The sequence below is a fragment of the Pelophylax lessonae genome (assembly GCF_965119305.1).
Source record: "Pelophylax lessonae genome assembly, chromosome: 13".
NCBI classification, from domain to species: domain Eukaryota; kingdom Metazoa; phylum Chordata; class Amphibia; order Anura; family Ranidae; genus Pelophylax; species Pelophylax lessonae.
In genome coordinates, this window is record NC_138780.1 from 133,028,739 (window position 1) to 133,041,923 (window position 13,185).

The 13,185-nt window shown below is 47.9% G+C and overlaps 1 protein-coding gene across 1 annotated transcript in view; it reads right to left on the reverse strand.

Moving 5' to 3' along the window:
* Positions 1 to 370: 370 nt before the first annotated feature.
* LOC309569614 (prostaglandin reductase 2-like) overlaps positions 371 to 13,185 on the reverse strand; it is a 50,058-nt gene continuing 37,243 nt past the window's right edge. Inside the window, exons 8-10 of the mRNA XM_082275503.1 lie at positions 5,595 to 5,682; positions 4,421 to 4,460; positions 371 to 711 (exon numbers count right to left, since the gene is read on the reverse strand). Coding sequence (XP_082131629.1) covers positions 644 to 711; positions 4,421 to 4,460; positions 5,595 to 5,682 — 196 coding nt within the window. The 3' untranslated portion in view covers positions 371 to 643. The remainder of the gene's footprint in view (positions 712 to 4,420; positions 4,461 to 5,594; positions 5,683 to 13,185) is intronic.

Consider the following 13,185-nt stretch of genomic DNA (forward strand, 5'->3'; position numbering starts at 1 on the left):
CAACTATTTTTTTTTCTGGTTTTGTATTTTATATTTGGGTGCGGGTATTTATATTTTATTTGTATTAAATATTTTGTAATTCATGTAGAAATGACCAAAAGAGGGCAGATTTTGTTGCTGCTGGACAGCTTTACAAATATTACAGCATGTGGAGCTAAAAATCCCTGCATTAATGCAGAATTAGCCAGCCCATGTATATTCTGCGATCATGTCACTAAGCAACAAAAGGTACTGATGACTTAACCATTGCGGTAAGAATTTGCTTTACAAACATTTTTGATTTGTATGCTATTTTGTCACGAGTTTCTTTTTGTACATTTATTTTGAAAACTCTTTATTTTTTAACAATTCAATAAGTACAGCAGATTAGAAACAGCAAGAGATATTTTTTATTATAAATTGTCATGGGTTTTATTTAACAGTGTGATTGAGAAAGATGGATTTGGTCCCCAAAAAACGCTTTCCATAGTGACGGTGAACGAATTCCTCTCTTCACTTACGTTTTATGATTATCTGTCACAGCTGAACATTAATGCTCTTCATAATTATCTTTATCAAAAGACTTTGTGATTGCTGCAAAAGCACTAAAATCAATAGACTGACTCATCCACGAGCTTTGATTTGTGTGTAGTGTGAATTACACTTATTGCTCAGCTACTTGTACTATCTGTTTTCCGATGTTTCCTCCTTTCATCATGGACAGGAAAGCACCTGAAAGGTAAACATATCTCATAAATTATATAAAAAAAGGACATTGTACTCTTTCATCTCACTGTCACATTATATATATTTTTTTATTTCAGGTACTTGTATAGCGCTGTCAATTTATGCAGCGCTTTACAGATACATTGTACATTCACATAAATCCCTGCCCTCAAGTTGCTTACAATCTAAGGTCCCTAACTCATATACATACACAGTAGGGCCAATTTTTTTTTTTTTTTTATACAGGATCCAATTAACCTACCAGCATGTCTTTGGAGTGTGGGAGGAAACCAGAGTACCCGAAGGAAACCCACGCAGGCACAGGGAGAACATGCAAACTCTAGGCAGGTAGTGTCGTGGTTGGGGATTCGAACCAGCAACCCTCTTGCTGCTAGGTGAAAGTGCTAACCACTACACCACTGTGCCGCCTTAATGATGGTTGTACAAATTTTGCAAATAAAACCCACATACAGCATCTTGGGGTGCACTCACACCCCAAGGCAGTTTTAACTGTGAGGGCGGACAATCAAACTCGGGCACAGTTCACTCCTAATGCAGAATAATACAATGTCTGTGACAATGAAGCTATACAAGAATCATCCTGCTCCATTGACATAGAGGGCCTATGTTCCAAAGCAATGAAGCTGGACCAGGGGTTAAAACGCACATTTGCATAAAGGTAACCTGCCAAACCAAAAAACAAAGATTTAGGTGGATGAGAAATGGTTCAGTCATCCACTAGCTTCTTGCTCCCCTCTGTGCATCAAGCTCTGACCACCTCAATGGGTTTTAAAGAAACACAGGAGGGTGCAAACGTTTAGCGCGTTCCCTTCAACACCATTTTTATTTGAGAAAAAGCCACAAACATATTCACAAACATGAGAAGATCAAATCATATCAAATCACAACTCCAGCATAGTTGATATCCAGATCGCTGTAGTTGGAATGCTGACGTGTTTCGGGAGACAAGCCCCCTTTCTCAGAGCTACTCCAACCTCAATGGGTTGCAGTGTTACTGGTGTCAGTTTCTATAGCATTCATGTATAGCTTGCTTTTATGTATATTTTTCTTTTTGAAATCAGTAAACCTCAGAAATATATTTTTTTACTGAAAACTGTTCATATGACACAACTGTGCAAAACCTGTAAACTGAAGTGCCAAATTCTATAAGTCGAGAGGAGAGCAACTAAAACCAAAACATTTCCAACCAAAACATTAGCGGTGCCTCCAAGCTGGAAAACTCAATACCAAACAATTATAATCTAATAAGTATTGTAGTCTATAAATTAATTATATTACTTATTTATTCTATTACTTATAAACAGCATTTAGTGAACTATTTGGATAAAATTAATCAACACCACCCAAATAATCAGGACTCATCAGTAAAATTTAGTAGAGTACAATTTTTTTTTTTAAAGAGAACACATCCACATATTATTACTCAGATACTTCAAAATCTGAAAAAAATGATTTACTTCTTATTTAAGCTGAACCCTAGGTATGGATTTTTTTTTGCAACAAAAAGGAAGGGCAACACCGCCCCAGGTGAAAGTGATCCTCTCCTTGATGACTGTGTGTTGGTCCAGTCCGTGATCTGACCAGGTAATCCAAAAAAAAAAAAAAGAGAATGACCGCACTCCACGATACAAGGAAAAATGCTTCATTCCATAAAATCATCCAACATCAAAAGCAGATTCACCATAACATCATGACACACACATAGGAGAGCATGGTTGACGCGTTTCACACATTTATTCACTTAGGTATAACCCATAGGCAACTCTTAAATAGCCAAAGTACCGCATGGAACAATGTGGCCGATGTGTACAACAATCATCTACAGCACCGCAACCATCACAGTTAACTGATTATCCATTCATGACAAATGCTGCGGCATAAAGAAGAAGTAAAAAATGTATACACATCAACCACTGGCCCTTCCTAATACCCACAATAATCAGCTTCAATTCCTCAAACAAAAATATATTTATAAACATACCTATAAATTTAAAAATGAAGGAAGCGACAACAATGTCGGATTGTAAATTACGAGTGAGATGAATCAAAACAACCAAGCCTCATTCATAATAATGTGTCACTTCCCACTTGAATTTCAACCCATTGGGTATCCTGGTCTGAAGCTTAAAGATCCTGAACACCTCTCTCTTACAAAGGAGGCAGAATACATCCCCCGTGGTGTTTTTACTTTTTCTATAACCTGGACTTGAACCAGGGACAAATCTCCATTGTGCATTGAATTAAAATGACGAGCGACATTAATTTTTTTTGCATGGGTAACTTTGTCCAGCTTGGACCATTGTAGGTATGCATGTCTCATAGCGTATATCCACTTTGGAAGCTGCAAATCATTGAAGTAGTAGGTGCTCCTACATTAATAGTAGCGATCTTCTCAATCCTGTGCTGAGCAACTTCCTTTCTACATAGTGGCCACAGGGGGTCACTCGGCAGTGCCACCATCCACGAAACTCCTTGAATGCTCTTCAGCAAATACAAGACATTCTCTGATTAAATGGGGCGGGGCAGTGATGTTGCAATCTCCACCTTGTCCATCGTATAACCCTCAGCTTTTGTAAAGCTGGGCATGGGGAGCAAGACGTGGTGTATTTATGCACACAATGGCCAGAACATAGGTGTGCGCAGCTTATTGCATTAGAGTGTGCATTCTAACTATATTAAAACATGGACAGTGTTAAGGCCCGTACATACGATAAGAAAATCTGTAGGGAAAATTTGTCCGACGACCGATCTGTCAATTTTCAGATTGTTAGTATGGTGCTTTCGACAGCCAACTCTGACTTTTCGGCTGACAAAATCCTGATGTGCAGGCTATAAAATTTTTGTCGTCCGTCAAAACAACGTCCGGTTTTCATCTCATTAGTACAGATTTAAACGGAAAAAAATCTTAAGAGCAAGACTAGGCATGCTCAGAGACGAAAGAACACATACAAAGCAATCCAACACATGACATCACTTCTGAAGTAGAATTCTGTCGTACGGGAAAATTCGTATGAAAATAACCTCTTCACTTTCCACATCAGACTAGCATGCCACAAAAAACGGACGACAGATCGTTCGATAATCTGATTGTGTGTACGGGGCTTTAGTAGGGCAGTGGATAGTGTCAGTCGTTTTTTATTTTTATTTTTTTTTTTTTTTATAATTTCTTTCACTTTTTTTACAAGCCCTGTTGGGGGGCTTTGGTGAAATATCAGCAGTGGGACATATGATCTACAATGGGAGTGCTGTACATGTCACGCTTTTGACATATGAAGCAAGATAAACATGTCCTTTCCTGCCTGTTAAATGCTTCCTCTTGATATTATGTAGATCAGAGACCTTTGCCAAGCATATGTAACAAATATACTGTATGTAATCCTTTTATATATGTTCAGTAAACAGTTTATGGGAGAAAAAAAAAAAAGAAATATCAGCAGTGGGAATCTGCACTGCGCGTGGTGATTAGGGTGTGCCCAGGAACATCCGGCATCCTCCTGTGTACGCCTGTGGGCCAAAAGAACCAAAAATGTTTTACATAATTTCCTTCTAACATCAGATGGTATCCTTCATCTCCATTGCAAAATAAATCATACAGCAGATGAAAGGTAAAGTAATACCTTTACCACTGTACCATAAAAAAATAGTCTTGGGATATTAGGTCAACTTTAAAATAAGACCTACGGTGTATCCTTACCTGCTGCGTTCTCTAATCCATGAACAATAGTTTCCTTAGCCTGTCCAAGAGACAAAAAGAGACACATTAAAGTGCAACTTCACTCCACATTTTAGGTCCATGCCCCCCTTAGCAATAACAGCCTTTGGGGGGGGGGGGGACTGCATTACATCACTGGACAAGCCATCTGAACCCAGAAGAGGACCAAAATAGCAGCGCGGGACACTGGCTGTTGCTTAAACAACAGATTGCTGCATGATAACACTGGATCTGCTGGACAGATAAGTGTTTATTTTGAAGAGAACCCAGAATAGCAGATAAGGGGAGATGGGGGGGGGGGAAGGGTTCGGGGGTGACGTTTCTCTTTAATAAATTACGAAGCCCCCGCAGCGCCGCCCGCTCACAGGTGACATGGCGGATATGTTCGGCCATCTTACTTCCAGGTTCCATTGGCTGGAACTGCAATAAAAATACTTCTGCGCATGCGCGCATGAGCTGCCATTCACGGCACGGGGCTCTGAAGGAATGGCATGGGCGGACGCTCCTTCAGGGCGCATGCGCCAGTGATGTCACTGGCTGCATGCAAAGTAAATATCTCCTAAAAGGTACATGTTTAGGAGATATTTAAAGTACCTATAGGTAAGCCTCATCATAGGCTTACATAGGTACAAGTTACAGAGGAAGCTTTACTTCCTCTTTCATGCATTCTATGCATGAAGGTAAAAAAACCTTTTGTGTGTTGCTCCCCCCATAGCCCCCCGTAATACTCACCTGAGCCCCCTCTCGATCCAGCGATGTGCACAAGAGACTTGTCTGTCCCAGGACTCCCTCTCCTCATTGGCTGAGACAGCAGAAGCAGTCTACCACCGCCGCTGTCAATCACAGCCAGTGAGCCAATGAGGAGAGAGTGTCTTATGGACACATAGAGCAGCGGCTTGGAAGCGACTTGTGAGTTGGCATTATTTCTACAGTTTAAACCATTTTAACTTTTCATTAGAACTAATGGTTTTATGAGTAAATTTTCTGACATTTTGATGAAATAGCGCATGCTTTATTTTAGTCGGTCTTTTTTGGTGAATTTCAAATTGCAATTTATCCCAGATTTTAAGAGGAAAAAAAATACTTTGTTAATTGAGCCCTGTATCTCTCTCTTACAATAACTATAGGGTGAAAGTGACTTCCTGATTTTTCATACCTTCAGCTTTCCTGCTCTCAACCATTCACTGAGCTGTAGAGTGGCAGATTCAAACTGATCTGTGTAGTTCAGGAGCAGAAACAATTCTCTGTATAAACATAAAGAATATCAATAATTAATACTTCTATCATGTCTGTCATGCATTAAAACCAACACATCATTACAATGGCCATGCTCCTTCTCTTAGAGTTGTAAAGTCAGAAGGTTTTTTTCTTTATCTTAATGCATTCTATGCATTAAGATAAAAAGCTATCTGTGTGTAGGAGTCCCCCCTAACACTTACCTGAGCCCCCTCTCTATCCAGTGATGTCCACGAGTGCCTCAGCTGTACAGGACTCTCCCTCCTGATTAGCTAAGACACAGCAGCAGCGCCATTGGCTCCAGCTGCTGTCAATCAAACTCAGTTAGCCAATCAAGAGAGAGAGGGGACAAGGTCAAATGACAGCTCCATGTCTGAATAGATACACGGAGCTGCAGCTCGGCTCAGGTGCCCCCCATAGCAAGCTGCTTGCTGTGGGGGCACTCAACAGGAGGGAGGGGCCAAGAGCTCCAGCCAGGGACCTGAGAAGAGGAGGATCTGGGCTGCCTTGTATAAAACCAACTGCACAGAGCAGGTAAGTATAACATGTTTGGTATTTTAATAGAAAAAAAAATGAGACTTTACAATCACTTTAACTGTTGATATGTGCTTCACTGCAACCCCACCGCCATACCAAATCAGCACTGGGTTGGAAGTTGTTACTCTAAAAATGTTACTTCTCCTGCAAATGCTAATTGTCTGACTCTCTCACACTTCACTATTTTCTGATTTATACTAACCTAGGTAGATGAAGCATCGATGCGATGCTGCATCTGTCCCTTGCCAGCTCTGCAGTCAGAATTGAGTGATCAAACACCGCTGATCGTTCCCTCCACTCTGAGCAGAGAGCCGTGATTGTCGGTCAGCGGCTCTCTGCTCTGCTCTGCCCCCCTGCGCTCACTGGAGCACTGGACTGTGGAGGGGGCAGGGGCGGCTGGCTAACACTGAGCCACATGTGAGTCCAGGAATCTGGGTGGATACCGACCATGTGGTTGGGATCTTTTTGGAGCCTGGACTGGCAAAGTGACGTCAGCCAACGACAGACTTTAGCCCGCTGTCAGCTGAAAACGGATCACAGGAGAACTAACTGCACTCTTGTGACCTACAGGAGAAGTATAGCCAAAAAAGCTTTAGCGGTCCTAATACAGGGACATGTCCTTTTCCACATTGAGGTGAACTTGTTTTAATGCGATTTTACTCTTTGTTTGTGAGTAAGGGGGGAAGCCTGTAGATGGATGCACAGCAGTAAGCGGAAGGCTGGACATGACTGGGGTTTGCAGGGAAGGTTGCTACCCAGTGGGGGTTAACTTTTTTAAGGAAAAATTAAAGCAGGTGATTGGTTTTTGGGAAGGTGGGGCAGGGTGGGGCAAGGTGGGGTTAGCAGGGGCTAGTTTAGGGTGGGACCAGGGGTCCGGTCAGTTGGAGACCAGACAGCAATAGGAGAACTTCTGTACCCCCCCCCTTGTCTATCGGTATGGCAGATTTGGACTCTATGCTGGCCCAGTTACGCAGTGCGGCCTTGGCGAATGGTCCGCAATGGCTTCAAGCCAATATGGATGGATTACTACAGGGGTCGGGGCAGGTACCAGCTTCGCCTGCCCCAACTTTATCACGGCCTAGGAGGTCAAGGCCTCCTGAGCGCCTCAGCCCAGAAACGACCCCTAGGGTCCGCCGTCGCTTAGGGAGCCCCCCTAGGGACCCTTCGACCTCGGCTGTCAGTGGGAAGCCTCCTACAGGTACAGCGGGGGTCGGGAGGAATCCTCGACAAAGACGGGGCCCTGGCAAAGTGAGCGCAGCCCCCTCCAGCTCCGTTGGCCCCTCACCTGCAGCTCTGGACCATCCGACTGGCTCCCCGGGTCCCTCCGGTGGTAGCGCGGTCCGGCGTGGGAGTGAAGTGCGGGGTCCGGGTGCGGGCCTTCTTCCGGGTACGGCCGTGGCCTCTCGTGGACGAAGCCGAGGCTCCAGGAGGGTCCCCTGCGTCCCATCGGTGGTTCCGGACCGGATCTCGGCGCCCGCTGCTGTCCCATTGCGGCGGGGCGTTCGGCGGGAAGAAGAGGATGCGGGAATGAGTGGCGGTGCTCTGTCGGAGGCGCCCGTCTATGACGTCACGGGCATGCGACCTTCGGATGGAAGCCTGCTGAGGACAAGTGCTACAGCGTTGCAGGGCAGTGACGTCACCGCCCAGCGCCAGAACTACGGAGGCCGCTCTGTCCCATGCAGAGTGGCAGCTCCCAGCGCTGATGTAGCGGTGGCTCTTCAGGGACTGGCCAGGTGTCCCACTCGGCGGAGGTGGAAGAGCGCTCTGAAGGGGAACTGTCGGCATCGGATGAAGAGGATACTCTGGACGTCGGGCGGCTCCTCATTCGGGACACGGACGAACGGCTGAGCGGAGGCTTTCACCGGGTCAGCCAGGTAAGTCAGTGTCCTTTGCCTCTCCTTCCCTTCTGTTTACTTCTCCTTCTGTGCCTGCCTCTCCTCCTGTTGGGTCTTCTGTGGTGTATTCCTCTGGTGTGTCTGCTCTGCCTGCTGTCCAGGCTCCATCTACGCTGTCTGCACTGCTTAGTTCGTCTTCTCTTCCAGCAAGGGGACCCTCTTCGCCTGTTATTGGCGCGGGGGTCCTAGGTAACGGTGGGGGGACGCATGTTTCTGGGGGTCTGGGTGCACAGGCAGTCCCGGACGGCATAGGGGGAGTGTCTTTGCTGCATACTCTTTTGTCCGGGTTTAAGGATTTGTTGTCCAGGTGCGAGCCGGCTTTAGCGGCTGCACCCGCGGGGGCGCCGATACATGCGTGGGCTGCTGCAACAGGGGGGGCTACAGCATCAGTGGGGTCGGCAGGGGGTTGTTCTTCTGTTTCACGGCCGCTGGCGGAATCAGCTGGGTCAAAAGAGGTGAGTTCGGTGACGCCGGTACCAGCTACTTCGGTCCCGGCCGCAGGTGGGTCGGCTGGTGCAGTGGAGGTAAGTTCTGTGGTGCCGTCGTCTTCTCCTGAGGTGACGCCGGTGACAACAGGGTCGGGGTCAGCAGATGGGGACAAGGAGCTTGTGCGCATGGCGGACTCTGCGAAGTGCGAAGTTTATGTCTGCTTCGAGGGACCTCTGGGTGCTCATTTGAAAACGGAAGTGAGGGAAAAAATTTGGCGTGGTGAGTATGTTGAGATTTTTTCTCTACTACCGTTAGAAAAATTCAACTTGGACAGGGTCAAGCCTGATGAATCAAAAAAAGAGGAGGAAGAAAAGCGCCGGTATCGTTTGATTCCGCGGTCGTTTACAAACTGGTTGCAGGCGTTCACGATTCTGGCCAGTGTAATTGGGGAAAAGCATTCCGATCAGTGTTCCCCCCTATTTTGTTATTTGGATTCCATTGGGGAAGCTTATCGGGTTTACGGAGGTACGGCCTGGTTGCGATACGACGAACATTTTCGTCAACGCAAGGCCGTCAGGCCATCTTTGCGCTGGGATCATAAGGACATCAGTCTTTGGATGCGCCTCATGACCCAGGCTAGGTCTACTGGTCACCCCTTTCAGGGCGGGGTCGGGGGGGGCGGCTTCCTCGCCTTCTCCGGCCGCAAAACGTAAAGGCTTATGTTGGCAGTTTAACGAGGCCACCTGCAAGTTTGTAACCTCCTGTCGCTTCAAGCATGAGTGTTCCAACTGCGGCAGAAATCACCCGTCGGCACGATGCTTTAAGCATGGGGGTGCAAAACATGCCGACGCTGGTAAGAGGGCGGACGCCGGTGAAAGTGGAAAGGTTGGCCAGGTTCCTAAGTAGGTACCCTGATCGGAAAGCAGCTGCTCTTTTGCTGGGGGGGTTTTCGCAAGGCTTTCGCATTCCTTGTTCTTTGTCGGTGGTTCCTCCTCCCGGGGGCAATTTAAGTTCCGCTAGGGCGCATTCGTCGGTGGTCTCGGCGAAGCTTATGAAGGAAGTTAGGTTGGGCAGGATGGCGGGCCCTTTCTCGTCTCCGCCTTTGCCGAATCTGGTGCTTTCCCCTCTGGGTGTGGTTCCAAAAAAGGAACCTAATAAGTTTAGACTCAGTCACCACCTGTCTTATCCCCCTGGGGGGTCGGTGAATGACGCTATAGCGGAAGACTTATGCTCGGTTTCATACGTTTCGTTCGATAAAGCGGTGGCCTGGGTGCGTCGTTTTGGGCGGGGGGCCCTCATGGCGAAAACTGACGTTGAGGCTGCGTTTAGGTTGTTACCGGTGCACGCGGACAGCCTGCATCTTTTGGGTTGTGAATGGCAGGGTGGAATTTTCGTTGACCAATGTTTGCCTATGGGCTGCGCCATTTCTTGTTCGCTGTTTGAAACGTTCAGTTCCTTTTTGGAATGGGTTGTTAGGGATGTTTCTGGGTTGTCTTCCATAATTCATTATTTAGACGATTTTCTGGTGATAGGTCCTCCGGGGGAGGTGATGTGTGCAACGCTTTTGGCTACGGTCCAACAGTTGTTTGATTATTTTGGAGTCCCATTAGCCCCTGACAAGACTGAGGGGCCATGCACGGAACTGCGATTTCTGGGTATTGTCATTGATACGATGGCAATGGAATGCAGGCTTCCGGTTGACAAGCTATTGGACCTACGCGGAGTTATTGCAGGGACCTTGGCCACACGAAAAATTCAGCTGCGTGCCCTGCAGTCTCTGCTGGGAAAATTGAATTTTGCCTGCCGCATCATGCCCATGGGGCGGGTGTTTTGCCGGAGGTTGGCGGCTGCCACGGCGGGTGTCAGGGCGCCGCATCATTACATTCGCCTATCTAAAGAGCATCGTGATGACTTGCAGGTTTGGGATTTGTTCTTGAGCTCCTTTAACGGCCGTTCGGTTTGGTTGGAAGCTCCGGTGTCGAACTTTGACCTGGAGCTGTTTACTGACGCGGCAGGCTCGGGGGGTTTTGCGGCCTATTTCCAGGGGCAATGGTGTGCGGGGGAGTGGCCGGCCTCCTGGCGAGATTCTGACTTCATTCGTAACTTGGTTCTGTTGGAATTATTTCCCATTGTGTTGGCCGTGGAGTTGTGGGGTCAGGATTTCAAAAATAAGAGGGTCCGTTTTCATTGTGATAACCTGGGTGTAGTTCAGTCGATTAACAGCATTACTGCTTCTTCACCACCGGTTATTAGGTTGCTTCGCCACCTGGTGCTCAAATGTTTGCTTCTGAATTCTTTTTTCTATGCTGTGCATGTTCCGGGTGTTGACAATTCGGTGGCTGATGCTCTCTCGCTTCCAGTGGGACAGGTTTCGGAGGTTGGCACCGGATGCGGAGCAGCAAGGCCTGCTGTGTCCCGGGGAGCTGTGGAACATCGTCTCGCCGCAGTAATGGATTTGGTTCGAGCGTCAGTTTGTCCTTCCACTTGGACGGCCTACGAGAGGGTCTGGGCGACGTGGCATCAGATGGTGAGTGAGGTGGGGGGTCTTTCTGGTGATCGGGATCGGTTGTTCCTGCTCCTATATTTTGTGAGCTTGAATTTTGAACAGCGTGTGTCTATTTCTACGTTACGCCGCAAAATGGCGGCCTTGGCCTTCTATTTTCAGTTGTGGGGGGTTGCCGATGTAACCAAACATTTCCTTGTTCAAAAGGCCTTGAAGGGTTATGCGAGGGGTACTCGTTCGATTGATTCCAGGCGCCCGGTTTCCTTTGATGTGTTGTCCCGGTTGGTGGAATGCTTGCCGGGTGTGTGTTCTGCGGACCAGGAGGTGGAACTCTTCAGGACGGCGTTTATTTTGGCGTTCTTTGGAGCTTTTCGGATTAGCGAATTGGTGAGTATTTCCAGACGGGGGAATGGGGGATTGCAGTTGGAGGATGTTTGTTTGCATCCGGACAAGCTTCTAATCCAGATACGCAGGTCAAAAACGGACCAGCTGGGCCAAGGGGCTTGTGTTGAGCTAGGGGTGGTTCCGGGGTCCTCGCTTTGCCCCGTAGCTGCGGTGCGGCATTGGTTGCAGGTGCGCTCCGCTCAACAGGGTCCTCTGTTTTTACGGGCTGATGGCACGGCCCTCTCACGTTTTCAATTTACGGCTGTCTTCCGGAAGTGCTTGGGGGCAGCCGGTTTTCAGGGGATGGATTTCTCCTCTCACTCTTTCCGCATCGGAGCCGCCACGGAAGCGGCTCGGTGGGGCCTTGGGGATCGGGCCCTTCGAAAAATTGGGCGTTGGGAGTCCAGGCGATTTCGCTCGTATGTCCGTCCGCATTTGTTGTGATGCGGCAGATGGGATCTGTTCTGTTCTGGTCGGGGCCCGGGGGAGGTCATTTAGTGAATGTTCGTTACGTGTATGCTGGTGTTTTTTCTTTGTTTTTCTCTGTGGGTTTTTGTGTATATACTCAGGATGTATGTTGGTATGTACCCCTCCTTATGTTTTACAGGAGCCACGGAAGTCTTGGCCTGGATTTTAGGACATTCTTATGTGGTCTGGGGTGCTCAGAGGGCAGCTGTTAGGCCAGAGGGGCGCCAATTGGGTTTGAGCAGGGAGGAGGTAAAGGTTAGATGGATTGGGGTCTCAGGCATGCTGTGGTCCCGTGTCCTCCCTGAAGTCCATCGTTGCGCCCGTCTTGAGCGGCCGCCCGACATACTTTTGTTGCATGCGGGCGGCAATGATCTGGGCCTCCGTTCCTCCAGGGAGCTGATTAGGGATGTCAAGCTGGACTTCCTGAGGCTGCGGACGCTTTTTCCGCAGACTGTGGTGGTGTGGTCGGACATTGTCGCCCGCACTTCTTGGCGCCTGGCTCGTTCGGTGACTAGCCTGAACAAAGCCAGGATTAAGGTGAATAAGGCGGTGGCCAAGTTTGTTGTGCGTAACGGGGGACTGGCGATCCGGCATCTTGAGCTGGAGCAGGACCCGGCCCTTTATCTTAGGGGTGACGGGGTTCATTTGAACGCGGTTGGTATCGACCTGTGGACTTTAGGTCTGCAGGAAGGTATCCAGAGGGCGCTGTGGGTTTGGAGGGCTACACGGCCATAAGGGGTCATGCCCGTGTGCTGTGGCTGGGGTTTTAGGGTCTTGGAGGGCTGTGACTACTTGGAAAGGGAATATGGAGGGGTAGGGCCCATCTTAGGTATGGGTGGACCTACCCCTGGCAACGTCAGTAGGCGGTATCAAGGGATCCCAATGGTTCATAGTCCTTGAGCTGGTGCAGTGGCAGCTGAGGGCCTGGAGGTCTATTGGGGTCAGGGATACAGCCAGGGGGGAAGTCAAGTTGCCTTCCAAGATCCTAAATGGTCATTCGCTTTAAAATTCTGGTATTGGATTGTTTTGTTGAATAATGGTAATTCTTTGCTAGCTAGTGTTTTACTAGTTAGTTCTAATAAAGTTGGCTGCTATGGCCTTTTAAACCCAAAAAATGACTGTAGTGTCCTTTTTCGTTAGACAAGTAAAGGGGGGGTCTGTTGGTAAGTTTGGGTTGTATGGGGCAAGGAGCAGCCGCAGCATCGGCAATACCACAGTCATGGTTTTGGCATTCAAATACATTTTCAGAAGGTGTCCAAGGGTAATGCACTAGGTGTTTGCGCCCCCTTTCTTTT